Source organism: Canis lupus, chromosome 17, assembly GCF_011100685.1.
Source record: "Canis lupus familiaris isolate Mischka breed German Shepherd chromosome 17, alternate assembly UU_Cfam_GSD_1.0, whole genome shotgun sequence".
In the NCBI taxonomy this organism is placed as follows: domain Eukaryota; kingdom Metazoa; phylum Chordata; class Mammalia; order Carnivora; family Canidae; genus Canis; species Canis lupus.
In genome coordinates this window covers 54477491-54501515 of record NC_049238.1, presented here as the reverse complement: position 1 = coordinate 54501515, position 24025 = coordinate 54477491, and the positions used below count along the sequence as shown (strand labels likewise).

The following is a 24025-nucleotide window of genomic DNA, read 5'->3' as shown; positions in this document are numbered from 1 at the left end:
GCTGAAGGTAGTACTTCCTGTAGACTTCTAGCCACCATCCCAGGAGGCCCTAAGACTGGTTTCCCTCCATCTCCACTCCCCAGAGCCCTTGGTTTAGTTTGTTTTTTTGTTTTGTTTTTTTTTTATTTATTCATGAGAGACGCAGACAGAGAGGTAGAGACACAGGCAGAGGGAGAAGCAGGCTCCCATGTGGGACTAGATCCCAGGACTCTGGGATCATGCCCTGAGCGGAAGGCAGACACTCAACCACTGAGCCATCCAGGCCTTCTGAACCCTTGGTTTTGATGGGTTTATGGTAAAAGGGCTACTCACATTACGGTAGGAGGGTAACTACTCTTGGTCTGCATCTTACGAGTTACTAACATGAGACCTTTTTTTTTTTTTTTTTTATAGCTCCAGCTGACCGGTACTACAAGATGAAATGTATAGTTACTAAGTTATTTAAATAACGGAATGGAAAGCCATCTGATTAACCATTCAAGTATTACATCATCTTCAAGGGAATTTTGGAAATTTAATCCTGAAGTGGTCCCTCATCAGAATATTCTGTTTTGGAAGCAATATCACCCAACAGCCAGCATCAGTATCTATTCTATGCCTCTTACAGTCTATGACTAGATACTATAAGTGACTTTTATCTTGAAATTTTTTACTACAAATTTTATATTGCATATAAAGTTGTAAATATATGTAACTTGGTGTAAATATGTACATAAGCAGTAGGTAGTTTGGCATTTTCTTTTCCTCTTAGGTCAGAAAAATATGATCACATACCTCAGAAGGTAAAGGCTTTTTCCTAAAATCTGTCTTCCACTTCCCTTTTGTTTTAGAGGGAAAAGGTTCATTGCAGAATTGGCAGTGGAGTGAGAGAGGAGATGGGCAAGATACTTGCCATGTGCTGGGTCCGTGGCTTTTGACTGAAGGCAAGAACACATGGGTCTCTGGTTTATTTTGCTGAGACCAGACCACCACCATCTAAACATGAGGAGGCTTGTCTCATTAAGATCTCCCAACTCACTCAGTATCTGGTGTTAGTTGTCACATGGGCAGGGAGACAGCAGAGAACTCTTAAAAACTGCGAAATCCCATATAAATGCAGAACAGCAGACTTGAATGAGGAAGTGGATGGCCCTGGCTGGCCCTCGGGTAGCCGTCGTATGTGCCAACATGCTAGGCCTTAAGCTCCTGAACTCACACCACCCCTGGAACTCCTGTCACATAAGAGTCTTCTGCCTAAAAGAGGAAACATCGCTTTTTTACACTAAGGCAAAGTGCATTGAAAGGAGCCCCATGGAACAGCTCTATCTGGGTCCCCTACAACTTTCAGCAAGAATGAGGTGGGGACCTGGGAGCCCTGAGTACTCCTGGGAGGACCCCTACTTCTCTGTAGTTCTCCCACCTCTGGCCAGCAAAGCTTCCAATCAAAGTTTGTATCGGGCTGATCTTGTGAAACCCTTCATTCCAGGCCCTGTGGGGACTCCCAGCACATCCTTTACCTTCCAGTATATAGGCTTCATCGCTATATGCTCTGAAAGGCCCTTTTCAGCCCCTCCAGCAACAGCAAAATTCCTTGTGTTCTCTGCTATGCATGTTCCCTTCACCTTTCTGTACTCACTGAAACCTGACCTCCCCAGGGGTGCTGCTTCCTGAGGCCCTGTCTAGGGCCCGCAGCTTTCTCTCCTGTACCCCTGGGACACTGGGCAAGAGTGCGGGCCAGTGCCCTGCTGGCTTCTGCCTGCTTCGAGTCCATGCCTCCATCCTTATTTCCAATGGGCAAACCAACCGATCACCAGCATCAAATGTCCCCCTTTTCTTGATTTTTTTATTACTCCTTAGCCTGTGGAGATTTTAGCACTAGGTCCAGAACACTCTTTCCTAATACTCCAGCCTTCAGAAACTGAGTGTGCTTTCAGAACCTCCAAACCAGGGCCTGGGCATGGCCTGCCGCAAGCACCTTGTCCTCCTCCCTTCCCAGCAGCCACCGCCCTGGTCTTGCCCCTGACCTTCCACCACCAATGCCCGCAGCCCCTCACAGTCTCCATTACAAGCATCCCGCTCCACTCTGTCTTGTGTGTCTCTTTGTGAGGGCCCCACTCCACAGACCCTGCAGCCCCACCAGGTCCTGCAAGCCAGTGACCCCACTGCCTCTCACCGGCCCACAGACACTGGGACTTCTCATTTCCCGAACCAAGCGGGGTCTCCCTGTTCATCATGAGAGGGACTCTGCTACCTTCACTCTTTTACCCTCCTGCTTGTCCTCACTTGGCCAGATCCCAACCGTGGGTGGAGTCACCTCTGCTGGTTCCCTCCTCATACCTGAGCTGCTGCACAGGCAGGACAGCACAGGGCTGAGGAGTGTCATCTTAGGGACCACAGACCCCTGAGGGGTTCCCAGTGGCTCCCAGTTGGCCTTATTGCATCACCCTGGCCTGCTCACTGTCTCCTCATCTCCCTTCCTAGACTTGCAGCCCTAGGTCCTCGTGCTTGGCTACTCCCCTCGCCTCCTCTGTCACCGAAAACAAAAGCATCTAGAAGAACCTCCCACCACATGTCCACACACCCAGCAGCATTGCCAACCATGTTCTTTGCCTCCCCTCTCATGACTGAGCATGAACCTTCCATGTTCCTCCCAAAACCAGTGTCTCCCCTTGTCTTAGTCTGCTGGGGCCTCCGTGACAAACTACCATAGACGGGGTGACCTAAAAGGCAGTAACTTCTTTTCTCACAGTCCTAGAGGCTGGAAAGTCCAAGATCAAGGTGCTGGCTGCTTCGGCTCCTGGTGAGGGCTCTCTTCCCAGCTTGCAGGTGGCTGCCTTCTCACCGTGTCCTCACAGCTGGGAGAAGAGTCCTGGTGTCTCCTCTTCTTCTCAGGGCAGCAGCTCTATCAGAGCAGGTTTCTACCCCTATGACCTCATTGAACCTCTGTCACCTCCTCCCAGGTCCTTTCTCCAAATAGAGTCACACTGGGGTTAGGGTCTCAACATATGAGTCTTAGGACGAAATTTCTGCCTATAACACTGCTCATGCGCAGGATCCCACCTGCCCTCATCTACTTCAGGACATCACCCTCCTTGTCCACCTCTCTCCTGCATCATCAGCATTGACCTTTCTGCTACCTCATACAAACATACTGTCATTTCTCATATCTTCAAAAAACCAAAATATTCTTGAATCACTTCCCTGCCTAGCTCTTGTCTCAGTTTTCTACTGTCTTTAACGGAAAAGTTTCTCAAAAGAAATGATCTGTACTTTTTTTTTCTTAGTCCTCTCTTATTCTTTCTTGAACCTGCCTCCATCAGGCTCTCTCTCTCTCACTCACACACACACACACACCACTGCTTGCAAGATTACCAGTGATACTACACACACACACACACACACACACACACACTGTGGTATCTGGTGGATAGTTCTCTAGCCTCTTCTTGCCCTGCTTGTAAGCAGCATTTGACTCAGTGGAGCACCTACTACATACTGAGCACTTTGTAGGCACTAGGTTCTATGGGGTATGTGGGAGGCAAACAGATTTATGGATGCTTCTGTTGAGTGCACTCAGTCCTAAAATGGAAATATATACAAAGAACTAAGGATTATAACCATATGACCCAACTATTCTACTCCTTGCTATGTACTCAAGAGAAATGAAAACATTCCACACAAAAACTTGCATGTGAATGTTCACAGTTCATGATTCACAAAATCTACATGTCCATCGACTTTTGAAAAGATAAATGTGGCATATCCATACGATGGGATAGTTGTCAGTATAAAAAGTATTGACGGTCTGAGGGTGCCTGGGTGGCTCAATTGGTTAAGTGTCTGACTCTTGATTTCAGCTCAGGTCTTGAACTCAGGTGGTGAGTTCAAACACCACGTTGGGCTCCCTGCTGGGTATGGAGCCTACTTAAAAAAAAAAAAGTAATGAGGTCTGGTATGTGCTATAATATGGGTGAGTCTTGGAAACATGCTCGGTGAAAGAGGCCAATCCAAAGAGACCACCTGCTATTTAATTTCCTCCATACAAAATGTCCAGAAGAGGCACATCTATAGAGCCAAAAAGTAGATTCTTGCTGGCCTAGGGTTGGGAGAAGGATATTGGGTTAGGGGAAGGAGTGACTGCTGATGAGCATCTGGTTTCTTTTTCGGGGGATGAAAATGTCCTAATATTGTACTAATTGTGTAACTGTGAATAGACTAAAGCCATCAAATTGCACACTTCAAATGAGTAGCTTGTGCTGTGTGTGAATTATGTCCTAATAAAACTGTTATTGTAACAAAAAGAACTAAGCAATTAGAGGAGGGCCGGCCCTGGGAAAGGCGGCAGGCAGGGGGTTCCTCTCCCTGAAGCCGGGCTTCCTCATCAGCTGCCTCAGCCCTGGCTCCACACTGGAGGCTGATGGATGACACAGTTGACTTCCCTGCCCTCAGCCCTCAGCACTCCGACTCCATCTTCCCCATTCCGCCTGGGGCTGAGAGTTACCGGAGATCAAAGCAACTTTCTATTTGGAAGGCAGAGCAAAAAACAATAATCAAGTCTCGAACACCAGCCAGTGAGTCTAGGAAAGTGTCACGAGCCAGAGTTCAGCGTGGACATTTGAGCCAGGTCATCCCACCATGTGTCTCCTCTGGGCCACCCTCAGCCATGCTCTGTCCAGCATAGACAGCCCCTGCTCATTCGTCTTCTGCACTCCCCTTCCCTGCCCTGCTCCTCCTGGGGTGCCCTCCTGCAGAACCCGGGGAACCTCCCTCCCACCCTCAGCCCTGGACTATACCCCCTACCCCCTGCCCTTGGCCTGGTCTCTGCGTGTAGCCTTGCCCACTTCTCTGGTGCTCCTCCCTGGCCCTCAGGCCCCCCAGCAGCCCTCCCCGAGGGGAGGGCTGGCGCTCTTGCGCTCCCAGATTTGTGCATCAGGAGACCCACTTGTATAAGGTCGTACAAGGTCAGATGGTCACAAGTGGAAGAATCAGGACTCCAAATGAGGCAGCGTAGCCCCAGAGGGCTCTTCACCACCAGGCTATATGTGAGAAGATAGAGGAGTGGGGTCCTTCTTCCACATATAGTGGAGAGACCTCTGACCAGTGAACATTCCCATGCAAGTTTTTGTGTGGAAATGTTTTTATTTCTCTTGGGTACATGCCAAGGTTTTATGCCTCCCCCCACAGTTAAGGGATCAGATGTGTCCACCAGCCAAAGCAAGCACAGCCCCGGCCACCAGGCCACTTACTGAGAGGCCTAGCAGGAGCCCAGCACCCTGCCAGGGCCTGTGTGGTCAGAGGGGGGGGGGCGTAGCCAGGGACAACGGAAGTGGGAGCAAAGTGAGCAAAGGCGTGGGTTCCCTGGGCAGCCTGTGCTCATATCTGACGTCTGGAGAGTAAGAGTCCTTCCTCTGTCTGAAGGCTCTTCCTCTTCTCCATCTCTTTTTTTTCTTCAAGATTTATTTTTCAAGAGTGTTTCCCGCAAAAAGAAAACTATTGATTGCAGTGGCAGGCCTATGATCAGGGAAATACAGTGAAAGCCTCCATGAGATCCCACCTCACACTGGGTAGCATGGCTAAAGGGAACAAGTCAGGAAACAACAGGTGTTGGTGAGGATGTGGAGAAGTGGAGGGGGCTCTTGCACTGCTGATGGGAATGCAGCTGCTCTAGAAAACAGTGTGGAAGTTCCTCAAAAAGCTAAAAATAGAGCTATCCTATGACCCAGCAATTGCACTACTAGGTATTTACCCCAAAGGATATAAATATAGTGATTCAAAGGGGCACCTGCACCCCAATGTGTATAGCAGCAATGTCCCCAGTAGCCAAACTATGGAAAGAGCCCAGATGTCCATGAAAATGTATATATAATCGATATATTCATCTTGTTATAATGCAATGACATGGATGAAAATAAGAGGGTATAATGCTAAGTGAAATAAGTCAGTCAGAGAAAGACAAATACCATATGATATCACTCACATATGGAATTTACAAAACACAACAGAAGAACATAAGGGAAGGGAAGGAAAAATAAAATAAGATGAAAATTGACAGGGAGGCAAGCCATAAGAGACGTTGAACTCTCAGGAACAAACTGAGGGTCGCTGGAGGAGAGGTGCATGGGGGATGGGGTAACTGGGTGATGGGCATTAAGAGCATTTGATGTGATGAGCACTGGGTGCTGTATACAACCGATGAATCACTAAATTCTACCCTTGAAACTAATAAGACACTATAGGTTAACTAAATTGAATTAAAATAAAGCACTTTTTAAAGAGGAAAACAAAACAAAATAAAAAGTAGTAGACCCACGTGTGTTGATTTGGGAATCATTGAAAAGCACCCCAATCAAGGCCTCCTCCCTCACCAGCCTCCTGAAATCCCCTCGCTCGCTCCTTCCGGTACAAGCAGTTCAAGCTAGAGGCCTGTTTAAAGATGACTCATGAAACCACCTCATCAGCACACCTCTCCTGGCCAATCCACTTGAAGACTTGAGTGAAAGAAAAAAATGTGTGCCCTTGTATACACATCTGTATGTATTTCCCTAATGAGCAAGAGGTTTCTAGAACATTATAGTAACAAAAAAAAAAAAAAAAGAAAGAAGAAAGAAAGAAAGAAAGAAAGAAAGAAAGAAAGAAAGAAACAGAAAGAAAGAAAGAAGAAAGAAAGAAAGAAAGAAAGAAAGAAAGAAAGAAACAGAAAGAAAGAAAGAAGAAAGAAAGAAAGAAAGAAAGAAAGAAAGAAAGAAAAGTAGATATATTAAAACTCAACAGTATTTTAAGTTTAAATATTTTATTTATACTCCAAAATAGTACTTTCCTGGCTTTAATGACAAACTCATCAGTAAGAATTTCAAAGTCTACTTCTTTGTTTATCTTATTCTCAGTGGATAACATTGCCATGCTTAAGAATTTCTCTTGACCAGGTGGGCCGATGACGGCCACTGAGGCCTGCCCTAGGGGCTGGCTGTACCCACCCCTACCACCCCCATGCTATGCAACCCTGTTTAGGCCTTGGAGACCAACACCCTTGACCAGCCTGGCCCAAGCACCCAGGTTATCTCACCCCCAGGAATTAAAAACATTATCACCCCTGTTGTTCCCCAGAAAAAGAAAAAAAAAAAAAAAAAAAAAAAGAATCTCTCTTAACCAGGTGATGCTCTTAACTTCCAACTGACTTTAGCTCATTGCAAAGCCTTTCAGATCCTGTGTTTAAAGTGTTGAGCTTTCGTTCTTCACATATTTTTTGCATGAATTTTTATTCTTTGCATGAATTTATTGCACTAAATGTCATTTATCTTGATTCCTGAGTTCTTTCAGCACCCCCTGAAATGTTGCACCCTTGCTGAGGACCTCACCCTCGTCCCAGCCCAGCTGAGACTCCTCTGATAGCAGAAGTATCATAGGAGGAGAAGAAAGAAAACCAACTCATTCATTCAACAATGAAGTCATGCATTCATCCAGCCAGCCAGCCAGACAATATGTTAACTGAGTACCTACTATGTGCCAGGCACTGTTCTGGAAACTTGAGATATAACAGTGAACAAGACAGATTCTAGTGGAAAGACAGACGTGAAATGGGATAAATAAATGAAATACAGTATTAAAGGCTAAGAGAAGCATAAAATAGGAAACTGGCGGCAGGGGTGGGTGAGGTGGCAGGAGGTGTCAGAAGGGGTAAGGTAGAGCTCTATGAGAGTGAGGGCCCATTGTGTCCACAGAGTAGGAAAGAGTCTGCCCATAGGATGTTCTGTGTTCCCTTTAAGGTGTTAATTTTTTTTTTTTAATTTGGATGTCTTTAGATGTACATCGCTCTCTGTTCCACCATTGGCTCTATGCTTCCCTCTTGTCTTGCACTCATTTGTTTCCTGGCTCTGTGCCCCAAGCCATGTAGAAAACTGTGGGCCTTAGAGGCAACAGAGAGAGCCACAGGACAGATGGGGCAAAGGACAGCCAGACCCCACCTGTGTGGCTGAGAAATCAGGGGCGAGTACCCTCTACCCTCACGTCCTTTATAGCGCGAAGTCACAGTCGCTGATGTCACAGTGGGGGCATCCCCTGAGAAGCGCTGAGGTTTAAGTTTTCCACCAACAGAGAGAAATAAGAGCTGAGTCAGAAATAAGTGCAGTTATGGACACTAGGGAATGTTACATTTCTTTCATGTTTTAGTTCATGGACTAAGAATCACGTCCACAAGAATAGTGTCTATTGAACCTCTTCCATGTTCCAGACACCTTCGGACTCCTAAGCTCTCTGCAATCCTCACCATAGCTGCTCAAGCTAAGTGTGATTTTTCCCACTCTCGTTCTCCATTTCCCAGGTGACAGGCCGATGCTCAGAGAGATGAAGTGATTGGCCCAAAGACGAGCAGTGAGCTCTTGGTGGAAGTACCCAGCTCCTGTCCATCTGCTCCAAGAGTAAGTTCTTTGCTGTAAACCTTGCTGCCTATTGAAGAAATGGAATGCCTCCCCCATCCTGTTGCTGTAGGTGTGCACAATGAAATTGGCCTGGATGGTTCTCTCTCTCTCTTTCTCTCTCTCTCTCTCTCTCTCTCTCGTAAATACCTCTAGGAATACCCATCTCATTTGAGCCTCAGGGAAACTCTGTGAGTGACACAGTGTCACCCCATTTTGCAGACAGGGAATAGGTGTGGTGACATAAAATGACGAAATGTCCAAAGTTAGCTAGCAAGTTAGGAGATGTGAAGCTGAGCCAGAGTCCCGTCCCAGCGCGGCATGACCCATCTCAAGACAGGATTGCAAGCTTGTGGGCCACCCACCCGGGTCAAGCCACTTACCCCAGACTTCTTGCCATATCTACAAAATGCTACATAACATATAGTAAAAGGGCTGGCATCCTCCATGTCTGCTGACCCTCACACTCACTCACCACGCCAGATATTTCAGTCACAGAATCACTGACTGATCATAGAGCTGGATGTGACCCAGCGGGGCAGCTCCCCACTCACCAGTTCAAAGCACGTAAGGGTTTTCGGTGGAATTCTGCTGCTTGTGACCGACTCGCCAGGCCAAGTGACCCCGTGCATTCTCTCCGTGAAACACCTGCTCCCTTTCCCCTCCGCAGGAATACTGACTGCACAAAACAGAGGGTGCTCGTGGCTTCCAGGATGCCACACGCTATATATCTGCCTGTTGAATGAATGTCACCTGCAGTGATATGTGTGTTCCCAACCCTGTTCTGTGCCAATACTGCTTCAAGGAATGTCACATAAACTGGGGGAAGTGTGGGTGTGAAAGAAAGAGTTGTTGTTTCTGTAAGAACCAACTTGACAGTTTGGAGAGACTTAATAAAGGAGGGATCCTCAAGTAAGGCTATTATTGAATTGGATGTAGGCAAGACAACGGGAAAGATGGGTGGTGAAGCACGGTATCTAAAATGTTCCTGTACTAAACTTGTTTTCAGGTGTCTAAGTTCTCACTCTGCTCTACGGAACCCGAAGTTAGAAATTATAGATGATGCATCAAGGGTGTGATTTTTGTACAGGGGCAAGGGAGGGCAGGGAGGGCAAAAAATAGGCATATTCTCAATGCAAAGACCTTGACTCTGTATCAAACTACTGGTGAAGGAATGTACATTTGTGTTTTGGGTTAACAAAAAATGTTTAAGATATGTTTATGTAATTTAAATTTTCTTCTAATGTATACCCACACACATGCTCTTACATTAGTGGAGAAATGGGATTATGTTACATATATTGTTTTAATTTTGATGCAGTCTTTTTTTCCTTTTTCTTCTCATTGGATCCTTCCTTATTTTCTCCTGTCCACCTCGTACCATATGACTATCCATCCTCCAAACCAGGACGACAGTGAGTTCTGGCTTCTGCTATGTTCCTTCCATGCTCATGCGCATTGGCTCACGTATACAATGCGGGCAGAGGGTGAAGAAAGGTGGCATATTTCTTCTTAAAAGTGGGATAATTTGGGGGCACCTGGGTGGCTCAGATAGTCAAGCATCTGCCTTCAGCTCAGGTCACTATCCCGGGGTCCTGGGATTGAGCCTTGGTCTCCTTCTGCGCACCTCCCCCCCACACCCGCTCCTTCTCTCTCTCTCTCTCTCTCTCTCTCTCTCTCTCAAATAAGTAAATAAAATCTTTTTTAAAAAGTGGGATAATTTTATGCACAATTGCTTGCACCTCACTTTTTCTCACCAATTATTCATGGTAATCCCCATGAATCACCTATTACAGGTCCAACTGTTCTTTTTAATGGCTGCAGAATATTTCCTTGCATGTGCTAATATATTCACCCTCTCCCCCTCTGAAGGGCATTTGCTTTGTTTCTAGGTTTTGTTTTCCACCATAAACAACAATTTATTATAAATCCGTGTGCATCTAGTCATACATTCTGACTCTTGAACAACACAGGGGTTGGGGTGCCGACCCCTACACAGTCCAAAATCCATGTATAATTTTTGACTCCTCAAATTTTACTAGAAGCCTACTGTTGACTGGAAACCTTACTGATAACATAAACAGTCAATTAACAGACACTTTGTATGTTATATGCATTACATGGTGTATTCTTATAATGAAAGAAGCTAGAGGAAAGAAATTGTTATTAAGAAAATCATAAGGAAAATACACTTACAGTGCTGTGCTGTGTTTATTGGACTTACACAGTTCAAACTGTGTTGTTCAAGGGTCAACTCTATTTTTATTTTTTTATTTTTTTCAACTCTATTTTTATATCCGTGGGGTAGACTCCAAGAAGTGGAATGGATATGCTTACTTTTAATTTTAGTAGATATTGCCAGATTGCTTTCCAAAGATTGCCGTGCTACCCAAGAACCACAATTAAAGTAACTTTTCCCACATTCCCACCAGCAAGAGATATCATCAGTCTTAAAATGTGAGTCATTCTGATAGAAGCAGAGTAGCATCTCATCGCTACTTAAATTTACATTCCCTGACTGCTAGAGCCTGAAATCTTTTTATGTTTTTTGATCATCTGGAATTGCTCTTCTGCGAACTGCCTATTTGCATCCTTTGTAAATATTCCTTCCTTTACAAAAAAATCATTGCTTCAGTTAATTCTGCAGCTAGTCCATCAGCTTCCACTCCCTGTCCCATTAGATAGGACTGGAAATGTTGTAAATATTGATATGTTGCTATGGAAAACCATCTGAAATGAACAGAAGAAATGAAAGCCGCTAAGGGCTAGGAAATAGGTGTGGGAAAAGAGGCTAGAATGCCGTAAAGCAAGAGGAAGGATGAAATAAGAGACTGGGATTCTTGAGAAGGTAGAAATGATGTAGCCACGTGGTGCTCAAATTGGTATATGCGAAAAAACACAATGAAGGAGTCAAAACTCAGAAGGGATATACACATTCACATGCGTGTGCTTGCACACACACACCTGCACGTCGTTCACTGAACCTTTGCCATGTGCCAGCCACCACGCTTAGTGCCTTGCCTTCTGCATCTCCCCCTTTGCTAGAAGGTATACAGCACTATTATTCCCACTATACAGATGGAAAAACAGAGGCGCACAGAAGTCTAGTAACATGGTTACACCTGCATTGCTCATAAAGTGGTAGAACCAGGACTGGGACCCAGGTTGGCCTGCCCCAAGGCCTTAGCTGGGAGATGACTGGCCTGAGAGGTGTGGACAGAGCTGCCACCAAAGGGCTTGGGTCTAGACCAGGGTTCCAAACTGGGCCTAGGAAGGGGTTACAGACCAAGTGAAGACAAATTAGAAATGCTGAAGCCTGGGTTTGGTGGCTTCAGCATTTCCCAATCTGAGTGCCCTCCCGGCAGATTGCTCCACAAGGGCATCACCCACCCCTGCGGTGTGTCTGGGAATCTGGCAAAGGACGAACGGGGTTGGATTCAGCAGACAGAGGTTCAAATCTCCGTTCTTGCACTCACAAGGGAAGCACCCTCTTGGCTTCTGTTCTCCTTCTGCACAATGGCAGAGCCCCGCCTGTGCGTGGGAGAGGAGGGCCTGCAGTTGGTGCTGGAAAAATCCTGGATGGATTTCAATTCTCAGCTACCTCCATCCTGCACTTGGGTCCCTCCCATCCTCAGTGAGAGGACAGATGATTTGTAGGAGTCCTGCCAGGATCTGTGCTCTGAGGTCTCTCTGTGGAAACTCCTTGAACCTCGAACCCCAAGAGGTACGCCTGTGGTTCTTCTTTTACAAATGAGGCATCTGGTGCTTAGAGGGAGTGAGCCATCTACTTGAGGTCTTACCCCTGGAACCCTTGCTTGACATCAAAACATGTGGCATTAAAGGGAGCATGTGATGGGATTCGCTGGGTATTATACCATATGTTGGTAAGTTAAATTTAAATTTAAAAAATACATAAAAAATAAAATTTATAATTCCCTTTCAGGACAAAAAAAAAAATGTGCCCTTTCTACAACACGCACACTTTATTCAACTCTACAATTACTTTTCTTGCAGACAATAAGAAAATCTCAAGGTACAAAATCCATGCGGATGAGGTAAGTTTCAAACACAATCTCATATCATTCAATGGGTCTGCTGTTAAATCAGCTCTTGGGGGACCCCTGATCACCTCTGTGCTTTCTCTTATCTCGCTCCGCCTGTACCCCCAGGCCCAGGTTGGAGAAGCATCAAATCACAAATACATGAAGCATTCAAAGCCATTCCATCCTGCCCTCCCCCCTGGAGGGGAGAGAATGAATTCCTGGATATCAAGTGGCCAAAGTCACCCCGGAGAGGCCTGGGCTCCCGAGCGCCCACCGTGCCCCATCGCGAGCCCCTTCCCTCTGTGGGAAGCACAACACCTCCCCTCCCCTCCCCATGCCCCTTGCTCAGAAGCAACGGTGTCCAAGACACACGGTTAAGGACGGGGGCTGGTCCACTGGGCTGCATGCAGATGCAAACTTCCTCGAGATCTAGGGCAGCTGACTGCTAACAAATGAATGTTTCCATGGAAGACAGAAATCAAAACTCCTTTTGCTAAAAATACTGGGGAGGAAGGAAGGGTGTGGCCTCAGGAAACGGGACAATGCATTGAGCTCTGTGCCTGTGATGGAGATCTCCGCCCAGGCCCTGCTCCCTCGCCACATCGAGGCCAGAACCCTGCCACCCTGCTGCTTTCTGTCCTCCTCCTCCTCCTCCTCCTCCTCCTCCTCCTCCTCCTTCTTCTTCTTCTTTCTTCTTTCTTCTTCTTTCTTTTTCTTCTTCCTCTTCCTCCTCCTCTCTTCTTCCTCCTCTCCTCCTCCTCCTCTTTAAAGATTTTATTTACTTATTTGAAAAAGTGAGAGAGTACAAGTGGGAGGACAGGCTGAGGGACAAGCAGACTCCCTGCCGAGTGAGGAGCCAGATACAGCCTCATCCCAGGACCCTGAGATCATGACCTGAGCTGAAATCAGACACTCAACTGACTGAGTCACCCAGGTGCCCCCCATTCTGCATTTCTATGCACCAGCCAGCTCTTCCCCCTGGGTCCTGGGCTCTCTGCTCTGGGGACCAGCAACTTCCTACTGAGCCTTCCTCCACCGAGTGCTCCCTCCCTCTGGCTTTCTCCTTATTCTTCTTATACTGAATTCTTCTATCTTGTACTTTCATGAAGTCTTGAGTGTTCTCTTCTCTGAGGCTGTGCTGCATCGTGGTACAAGGATTGGCTCAGGGGCCTGACATGTGGGGTTTAAGAACCCATTCTTCCACTGGCTACCTGTGTGATTCTTGGCAGCACTATCTCTGGCCTGTTTCATCCTCTGTAAATGGGGAGAATAGGATGTTTCTGGCAGATCCCGTGTCAGAATACACCAAATAGTGTCCCTAAAGTGTTTTGCCCATTTAAAAAAATATTTTATTTATTTATCCATGAGAGACACAGAGAGAGAGAGAGAGGCAGAGACACAGGCAGAGGGAGAAGCAGGCTCGCTGTGGGGAGCCCAGTGTGGGACTCAATCCCAGGACCCTGGGATCATGACTCGAGCCAAAGGCAGACACTCAACCACTGAGCCCCCCCAGGTGTCCCTGTGTTGCCCATTATAAGGGCACAGTAGATGATCCCTTTTCTCCTAGCATGTTGATTATCCAGGGTCTTATGCTCCTTCTACAACCTGCCTGAGTGCCCCAGGGGTCTGTGTGGGTGGTGCTAAGTCGAAGATGCCTTTCTGTGACTCAGAGGTCTGTCCTGGCACTTGCACATGGCATAGTGACCCTGCACATGGCATAGTGACCCTGCCGCAGCCTGATTCTACTGCACCATCTGTGTCGGGAGCCAGACTGGGCAGGCCTCCAAAGCCATCATCATTTCCAGGGTGTGATCATTCAGCAAAGCCCAAAGAGGCCCGCAGAAGCCCCAGAGGCAAGGACAGAGTGGAAAGGAAATGTGTCGTGGGAACTTGGATCTAACTTTCTGCCGTGTCCTTGGGCAAATCTTTTAGGTTCTCACTTATTCATTTTAGATTCAACTCCAACTCGAGTTAGAAATTCCTCCCTTTTTTTCCTCCTCTGGCCACACTTTTCTTCAACGAATACAAGTTGGACAGGTAGGCACTACGGATATAAAAGTGAATGGGAATAGGTGAAATCCTGCCATGATAGCATCACAGAGCCCGTCATCTGATGAGGGCACAGATGTGGTCATCAAATAAATAAATGCAGAATTCTGCCCCTGAGGAGGGGTTCATGGTGCCAGAGGGTGACCATGACCTAGTCAGAGAGGTCAGGGAGTGCTTTGGGATGAAGCTGTGATTGAATGGAGATTGTAGGATAAGGAGGCGGTCACTGGCCACCAGGGGCTGGAAGAGATTTCCAGGCAGAGGACAAAGTCAGTGGTAAAGACCCAGTAGCCGGAAGGGACAGAGATGTGGGAGGAATCTGAAGAAGGCCAGTGGGGAGGACTGCGGGAGTGCTAAGGATTTGGGCTCCAGTATCCTATGAGCCTTGCGGTGGTTTTCAAAGGAGGGCAGGAGGGCACGGATACTCCACAGGTGGATGTTGGAAGAATGATTGAGTCTATCGGCACCTCATCTCCCCATTCATTTCTCAAATTAACTGAAGAGTCCCTTAGTAAGAGCTTGAAAATTTGGGACATGGGAGACGATGTTTTGAGGGAGGATATCTTGACACACAAAAGGGATGGGAAAATCTGGAAAGTGAGGTGACGTCTCAGAGTGTAGGCCCAGACGCTGCATCACAGTGGGTTCCCTGGGCCCCTGGTGAGGAGCTCAGGGCACTGGGCCGATGGCATCAGGAAGGGGTCAAGACAGGGGTCCTGAGGAAGGAAGGGAGCATATTCCAGTGTCTTTAACACCAAAGACCAAAGATATCTTGGCTACTTCATAATCAGGATCATGGCTAGCCATTCCTGAATATATTACGGGTAGAAAAAGAGAAAAACCTAGTGATTGTTAGGAGCTTTTACCAAGACAGTGGTGCCCCCTAAAACAATAGGAGGAGCCTGTCATCTGAGAAGGAAAAATGTGTATGTCCATAACTGTAATTCAGTTCAAGTGTGTGGCTCATAAAGACCATTTCTGTCCATGCAACCTGACTTTCTACTCTCTCAGGGAATTCAATCCACATCTGCCTGCCCGATCACAGCAGTTCATTGCACGGGGTAGATACTTGCTATCTGAGCACAGGCAGATGGCTTGGGGATGGTGAATCCCAGTTTCTGCATTGTGAGTTGGGAATAATGATACCTCCTTCATTGGGTTGGATGAGAGAACGTATGCACCGGATTCAGGATGGTGTCTGGTCCCGGGGCAGCAGCTACTATTACGGCAATTATTCTCTGTGCGGGATGTAGCTGTGAAGCTTCAACAGGGACCAGGAAGGCAATATAATCAACCATTAAAAAGAGACAATACAGGATGGTGGGCATCGTGTCAAAATGGAGAACCCTTGTCTGTCCGAAGGGGGAAGCAGCTCCTCAGCTTCAACCATTGGCTGCTGCGCAAGAATTCAGAACAAACGTGGTCTGACTTTTCCAGAAATGCTGGAAATCCCAGTTTATGACTTCGGTATTCATTCATTCATTCAAGACAACAACAACAACAACAACCACAACAACCACACAAACAATAACAACAAACAGAACTAACGATATTATGGGGGACACACACACACACACACACACACACCCAGGTCCTGGAGCAAAGCTGGATTGAAGGAAGATGAAACAAAGCTTCACAGAGGCCAACTGTTCTCAAGAGTCAGATTTGCCCCAGAGATAAGACTAAAAGTGCAGGCAGGGCCCTGATGCGCTCCTGACATGTTTGGAGAAATGGCAGCATTGTAAAACATGCATACTGTCCCAACTTCCCTCGGGGAGGATTTCGGGGAGGACAGCTCTCATTCACCTGCTGGGACTGGGGCAGTTGCTCAATGACAATACCAGCGTTTTACGCTAGGGCAGAGGAGTGATGTGGGGGTCTAGGGTGGGCGTGTGTGGGGGGGTGGGGGGGTTCTGGATGGTTCTACGAGGCTGCAATACCACCAATATCCACTGGGGGTCTCTCGCACACAACTGATGGGGTCAGCAGGGCGGCCCTGGCGCTAAGCGGGATGCCAGACCGGCCCAGGCCCCTGTGCAAGGATGGCCCCTGGCAATGTGACTACCTCTTTGTTATTTACAGGACCCAAACTTGGATTTCAAGGGACAGGTCTCCTGCCAGCCAGGCGGCCTGTCAAAGTCCTTCCTGTGTGCAGAAAGCCTCTGGAGATCATCTCTGCACACTGGGTTCTCAGGACAATCCCAAGAGTTTCCCTATAGATCAGCTCGGTGGCTTCCCGTGCCCAATCTCTCTCAGACGCTGGCACCAAGGCACCTGCTGTCTCCTTCCGCATTGGAGCTGAACAAGAAGTATAATTCCAGGTTTAAGAGAGATTGCCCTATTGGGAGTAGCGTAAAATTTGTTCAAAAATCTCAGGCCAAGAGGCTAAAAATCTGGGTTTGGGTTCTGGTGCTGCCATTTATTAGCCATGTGACTGTGGGCGGAGGGAGAAGCAGGCTCCATGCAGGGAACCCGACGTGGGACTCGATCTTGGGTCTCCAGGATTATGCCCCGGGCAGAAGGCAGGCACTAAACCGCTGGGCCACCTGGGCGTCGGGCACTTTATAGAGGTTGGCTGAGCCCTGCTCTTGAGCGAGCGTCTCCGGCGCGTCTTGGCTCAGGAGACAGCAGCTCATCCTCTCTGGGCGTGGGACGACCTGGCTGGTACATCATGACAGAAGGGGCAGGAAGCAGGTGGCCCCCGGGCCGGTCACTCTCATGCAGCCGCAGGACAGCAGGGCCACGCAGCTTCCCAGCTCTCTCTTCCGATGCCTATTTTGGGATGGGCCATTCAAAAGAGGACCAGAAATTATTCCATCCGAAAAGGAACCAATAATCCAGTGCAAAGGGCTTTCATTTCCTCAATTGTTTCCAGGGTACAAAGTTGTTCTGAACCGGGGCACTGAGTCATGGAGATCCCAGGCCTTCCGCCCGCCTACAGAGCTAGGGGCTCTGACACAGAAACCAGAGAAGGGGCACTGTCAGGCTGGAGACTGGCCCCCAGAACCAAGATGATGCTTCTTTGTTCTGGATGTAGTCACACAAATGAGCAGAGGCAGCAGCCGCCTGGCCCAGAGAAACAGTCTGTGAAGAAAAGGGAGAGAAGACCTGGCCAAGGACAGCAAGTTGTGCAGGTGAAGTCATGGCACACAGCGCCAACGCCGCCTACGGGGAAGGCCTGGAAGCCTGGCCTCTCTGCAGCTGCTGTGTGGGTGTATCAGGCAGGGAGAGTGGGGGACAGCTACAGTTGTCATGGGTCTGGTTTGCCCCTCCGCCCCCTACTTTCCTCTTACTGACCCCAAGACAAGATGCTGTGAGGAAATGGGCTGCTTGGCCCCCATTGAGTCCTCTTGAATACCATCAGGAAACTGGGTGGCTCTTCCCAGTATTGTTATGAACCTGAGGAGCTCAGGATGGACCTGGTGATGCTTAGACCCGGGGCAGGGCCAAGGTGGGGGTGGGGGCTGAAGTCATTTCATGGCAGCTCTGGGTCTCCCAAAGAATGGGTCTGGAAAAACAGACTTGTCTTTTTTTTTTAATTGCTTTTTTGTCCAACTAAATATCATAGTTCCTGCAGAAAATTTGGAAAATATAGACACAGGTAGAAAAGAAAATGTACAGAATGATTTTAGTCTGAAAAGCACCTGATTGATTCAGGAAACAATTATTTAATTGAGCACCTAGTATGTACCAGGCCCTGTTCTTGGTGCTGGGGATATTACAGGAACGAGCAAAGTCCCCACCCTCTCGAAGCCTCTGTTCTGAGCAGTAGGGCGGGGGAAGGAGCTTGAGGCTGATGGAACAGGGCACTGTTTTTGGCAGGGGGTCAGGGAACGAGGAAGCAACTTGGTGGGTATCTGGGGAAGAGTGTTTTAGGCAGAAGGAACAGAAGTGTGGCAGGAGCCTGCCTGGTGTGGTCAAGGGCGTGAAGGAGGCCAGCAGGGCTGGAACAGTCGCCCAAGGTGGGTTTGGAACGAGACAGGGGGCAGGGGCAGCTGGCTGAGGACATGTGGGGACTTATCTACCATGGTAGACACTTCAGATTATTAGGGGGTGAAACAGAAACCCAACATGGGCTGTTGAGCAGCAGAGCAACTGATCAGCCTTATGTTTTGAAATAATCACTCTGGATGCTGGATGGGAAGGGGACAGGGATTAGGAGCCTAACAGAGATTAGGGGAGGGGTTGGCCTGGGTGGGGGCTGAGAAACCGGTTAGGCTGCTGCAGTGGTGCAGGGGAGAAAGTTTTCCTTGGCCCTCCTGGAGTTCCTGGCTGGGGCTGAAAATTAAACCCACAAAGGCAGATCAACAGGCGAAAAACACACGTTTTACTCAATTTTTACATGAAAGCTTTCGCAGGAGAATGAGGACTCAAAGTAGTGGTCAGAGCAGGAAGCTGTGATACCCTTCAGACAAACAAAAAATGCGTTTTTGAAGAATTAACAAGATGGGGGTTGGGGCGGTGGATGGTAAGTGGTGAAGAGGCAGCAAGGTTTGTGTACACGGCCCTTTTGGCACCAAATTCCCTGTCACTGGTGCTAAGGATGTCTTCCTTCCTTGGGTGCCTTTCACATGGGAGATTTATCTCCTGCTTTCAGGAGGACAAAAAGCATCAAGGAGTCTTTCCTGCATCCCCTGTTGCCTAGGGGCCTCTGGTTGAAACAACAGCCCAGGTGGCATATCTTGGGGCAATGCGTTCTGCTGCTCTTGAATAGGATTACCGCGCTGTAGGGGCGCCTGGGGGGCTCAGTCAGTTAAGCGTCTGCCTTCAGCTCAGGTCCTGATCCTGGGGTCCCAGAATTAAGTCCTGCATCAGGCTCCTTGCAGGGAACCTGCTTCTCCTTCCCCCCACCCACACACCTCTCTCTTTCATAAATAAAATCTTAAAAAAAAAAAAAAAAAAGGGAACACAGTGCCATGTGCCATAGAAGTAGAGGGAGCTGCCCTGGGGGAGGCCAGAGCCCCTGCACTCTGGTACCCAGAATGCCTAGAAGAACAGTTTGAGAACCCCTGGACTGGAGGGTCTCCGAGGGCCCTTCGGGCTCTGGGCTCCTGTGACCCTGCAACCCGGCTTGCCAGGCTGTTTGAGGCCCTGCCCACTCCTGAGAGCCAACCTGGTCCTTTCTCCGGGCCTCTGAAAATGCTCACTTGAAAACTGGACAGTTTTCAGGGTTGTCCAGAAAGGGGAGAGATTTTGAAAATTAACTCCCACACACAGACCGTGGCCAACCCTGTTTAGGGATTGTAAAGATGGGTAAAGCCAAGCATCTGCCCCAAGGGACTTACGGCTGGGCTGGGGGATAGGAAGTCACACCAATGACCAAAGAACACGCGTGCAGGGGGCCTGTGACTTGCCTCGACTTTCTTCCACGGATCCAGGGCCCGGCCCAGGGCATCTGGAGAGCTTTCAACCACACCTGACTCCCAGAGGGTCCTCCGGGGATGCTCATTCAGTCGGCCCCAGTCCCCTCCGCGCCCCAACCCACACTTGGGTAGCTCCTTAGTGTCTCAGAACCCGTCTGCTGTGCTGAGCTCTGGTCTGTGGGACCACGTAGTGCCCTGAAATAGCCTCAGCCCACCCCCCCCGGGGGACGTGGTCTTCCAGAACACTGTTCTGTGTTCTTCCCACAGACCTCACGGAGGGAGAGCCTCGCAGGAGAGACGGGGGCTTGCTGAACAGGTGGGACCCGCTCACTCCAGAACCTGACGACAACCAGGCGTCTCCAGAGGGAGACAGAGGGAGACAGAGGGAGACAGAGGTGTGCAGGGGAGGGGTGGCCAGGGAAGGGGAGGCGAGAAAGAACCTTCTGAGGGAGCCATAGGATTCTCACAATTACCAGGAAGGAAAACAAAATCGACCAAACCAGACTAAGAGCCGCCAACTAAAAAGACTTCTCTGAGTGAGACGGCTTTCCTGGAAGCTGTGACCTTTATCCTCCTGCAGCCGTTAATCTAATATTAAGGCCCTTAACCTTCTTGATCGCTCTTTCAGCATCGCTGGTTTCATATGAACCCCCCAGGCCTTCCCATAACGCAGCCCCAGCCAGGGGTGCCCTCCCCGCCCGGGCCTCCCTGCGGCCTGGGGGAGGCTTCCTCCCTTGGCCCTTCCCTCAGGTGCGGGAGGGCACAGCCACCGCAGGCAGCCTCGGGGGACTCCTGTGGCTTCTCTGTCAGCTTTGTTTTCCTTCTCTCCTGAGGAAAACCCGTGGATGCCGTTTCTGGGGAAAAGACGAAGGCTCTGGCCCGGAGGCCGGAGGCCCAGCCGGGAGCCGCCTGTGTGCCCATCTCGGGGACCCTGCTGCGCCCTGTGGTGGGGACAGGCGAGGGAGCTGCCTGCCACCTCCAGAATGGCCAGCTCAGAAAGAGCTGTCACCCCCTGTGACGGGCCACCCGGCCCGCCTCTGTGTCCTGGCCTCTCCCCTCAGCGATGTGGCTGTTTTTGAAGAGAGCCCTGGGCCCTGGGTAATTGCTGAGTAGGTGGGAGCAGTGAGGGCGGGGGGGGGGGGGGGTCCCTGGTCCCCCCAGGGGAGGCCACTGGGGCACTTTCTCTTCTGTAGTCTGGGCAGAGCGACCAAGCACCTGAACATTCACTTTCCGAACCCTTATTTCGCGGAGAGCGGAGGCCCTGCCTCGAGGGGGGGCTGCAGACTTCACCCAGAAGTAGAAGAGGTGAGGCCTGGAGACAGGGGCTTCCCACAGCCTCAGCCCAGCCACGCTGGGCAGGACAAGGACGGCCAAGATTGCTCCCTCGCACAGTACTGGGGTGGCCAGGCTGGGGCAAAGAGGGGGTGGCAGCAGCTTCTTCAAAGTCTGTTCCCACCAGAGGCCCCTCTTCCCAGGGAGTATGGACCCACGCCAGCTCCGCGCCGGCCCTCCTGCCCTCCTGCCCTCCTGCCCCGGGGGGCTCCAGGCTTGGTGTTGGTTTTGGGCTTTGGCCCGATGAGGACACCCCCCCAGCACCTCCTCAGACCTTAGGCTGTGAAAAGGCAAGCCCCCCACATGTCCGGGTCTCCTCTCCCACGGGGCACATGCACACAGCTCACACCCGGATGGCTTCTCTGCTTTGTCACGCTTTCCAGGCACAGCTCCCTTTGCACGAGTGAGCAGAGCCCGGGCTCAGTGTTGGGGGAGCTGAACCCTCTGCTCTTCCTCCCTTCACAGTGTCCTCTCTGAGCAGCTGAGTTCTTGCAGATCTTCTCCAATGTCGATTCCCACCTGGAGTCACCTTGAACCCCACCCCTTACCTGCCTAGAGCTGGATACCTCTACCAGTGTACTCCCACCTCAAGGGACTAGAGGATGGATCCCACAAGAAGGACGTTGGAGCCCCAACATGACATGGCCACCATCACCACGTGGTCCAAGGCAGCTGTTTGCCTACAGCCACACACAGCACGAGGGGTGTCCCCCAGCCATGCACTCCCAGGCTTTGGGTATAGGGAAGGTCCCAAACTTACACCCAATGTTTGTAAGCTTAGCCTTGGCCTAAATAGCACTCTGGAAGGGATCCAGGTTCTCCTAGCTACGAGTAGATGCCACTAGGTTGGGCAGTCATGCACAGGCTTTCACGTGAAAATACAGAAGAGGGTCTCTGGCCATGTGAACCCAAGGGGGTCACGAGCCCTGGAGGTGGACATGTCCCTGGATTTGCGCCATGTGACAGGCAAATGGAGCTAAAAAAACAAAACAAAACAAAAACCAAAAGCCTTAAACATGGTCTAATAACTACAAAAACACTTCTAAACAACAAAGCACTGTCTTTTCATTCTTCTGTATTTTATACAGCTGAAGCTTTAGGGTTTTTTTCCCCCTTTTATCAGGTTGCCAATGTTCAGAGCTGTCTAAATGGCCTATCACCCCCAGCTTACTGATCTCAAGAAGTAAGATGAGTAGGTTTAACAGAATAGGATTGGGGAAGAGTCGGGGGTATCTCTTGGAGTCAGGGAGCAGCATTTACCAAGGACCTGTGGTCAGCAGAGCCCTGACTGGGATCGGTGTGAGGCTACAACCAACTTGCTCAGATGTGCTCTCTTGGGACCTGGATACTATTGGGAAGATGAAAGTCTATAAGCCTGATAGAAAAAAAAAAAATCACAAGGCAAGGAACAAAGCATGCTAGTGCACTCAAATGAATTAAGTGCAAACTCGCTAGGAGTGGAGGGTTGGGGTTGGAGAAGGGCTTAGCCAGGTGTGGTTAACCACGAATCAAAAAGGCAAGCCCTAAAAAAAAAAAAAAAAAAAGGGTAGGGTGGTTAGTGAGGGGGTGGGGGCAAGGGTGTGGGTAAGTGAGGAGGAAGAGAGGCAGAGGGGCCAAGGTGGCCTAGAGAAATCAGTCAGTGGTCTAGGAAGTCACACTCAGGATATTGCAACACCTCCTCGGGCCCCCACCCATGCGTACAGCACCCCTGCCACTCTCAAGTGCAGGCCTCCTGCCTGGGGCGGTACAGTCATCGCCATAGCAACCAATTGTTCTGTCACAGAGACATGACTCTGACTCTAGGTAGGGGATGAACAGAAAACACATAGAAAACTGCTAAGTGACAGAGATCTAGTTTTCCAGCAAGTGCCCCTGCTAAGAAAGACGAGAAAACGTACAGACCAGAAGATAAATAGACCAGGGATGAGCAAAGGCTACATTTTGCATGAGGCACCAGCTGTCTGCTGCAAACAATAGCAATCTGATAGGTTCAACAGGAATGATGCTTGGGACCCCTGGGTGGCTCAGCGGTTGAGCGTCTGCCTTCAGCCCAGGGTGTGATCCTGGAGACCTGGGATCGAGTCTCGCATGCTTCTCTCTCTGTCTGTATCTCTGCCTCTCTCTGTGTGTCTCTCATGAATAAATAAATAAAATCTTAAAAAAGCAAAACAAAAAACCAGGAATGATGCAAGGCCACAGGGGAGCCTCCATCAGCCTGCAGGGCTGGGCATGTGCAATGCGAGGTTTATGAGACAGAAAGGGGGATGCCTTCAACGTGTCCTCCCAATCTTGCATGTATTCCTGATGCTTTTACTGGGAACAGCTTGCTCTGCTGCCCCTAACAGGATCCTAGCTTTCCTGCATGCATGCGTGTGTGTGAATTCTCTCAAGGAGGACTCCTCCGTGCTGCTCAGGTGTTAGCAGCCCAAGTACAAACCTTACTAATTAGCAATCATTGGGGAAAAGTTAAGTCTGAGCTACCAAGCTTAGGGGCGAAGCATATTATTGCTCTGAAGGCATGACTGACGCTGTGCCTTTGTCAGTCACATCAGCCCAGTCTGCCAATTGCACTGTATGACCAAGGGCAAGCCCCTTGCCCATCCTGGTCCTCGACTTGTAGAGGGGACCGCCGGACTCCCCGAGCTCCGGAGGCAATGCTTGCACTCATCCTTGTTTCCAGTTTCTAATACAGAGGCCCGCTCTGAGGGACGCCCCTGCAAATGCCAGGTTGACTTCACGTGCTGAGTGTTTTCATAACGCAGAATCAAGGGGCAGAGTCGGGTGTCTCTGGGAGTTAGGGAGCAGCATTTACCAAGGACCTGTGGTCGGCAGAGTCCCGCCTGGGATC

At 49.4% G+C, this 24025-nt stretch overlaps 1 protein-coding gene and 1 long non-coding RNA gene across 2 annotated transcripts in view; both read left to right on the top strand.

The window, feature by feature from the left end:
- CD58 (CD58 molecule) overlaps positions 1 to 4222 on the top strand; it is a 41313-nt gene extending 37091 nt beyond the window's left edge. The window contains exon 6 of the mRNA XM_038561872.1: positions 394 to 4222. Within this exon, the coding sequence (XP_038417800.1) occupies positions 394 to 403 (10 nt within the window). The 3' untranslated portion in view covers positions 404 to 4222. The remainder of the gene's footprint in view (positions 1 to 393) is intronic.
- Positions 4223 to 8008: 3786 nt separating this feature from the next.
- LOC102156918 lies at positions 8009 to 13163 on the top strand. The gene is made up of 3 exons (XR_005372634.1): positions 8009 to 8393; positions 12405 to 12445; positions 12560 to 13163. It is a non-coding gene; the product is annotated as an uncharacterized LOC102156918 (long non-coding RNA).
- The last annotated feature ends 10862 nt before the right edge of the window (positions 13164 to 24025 follow it).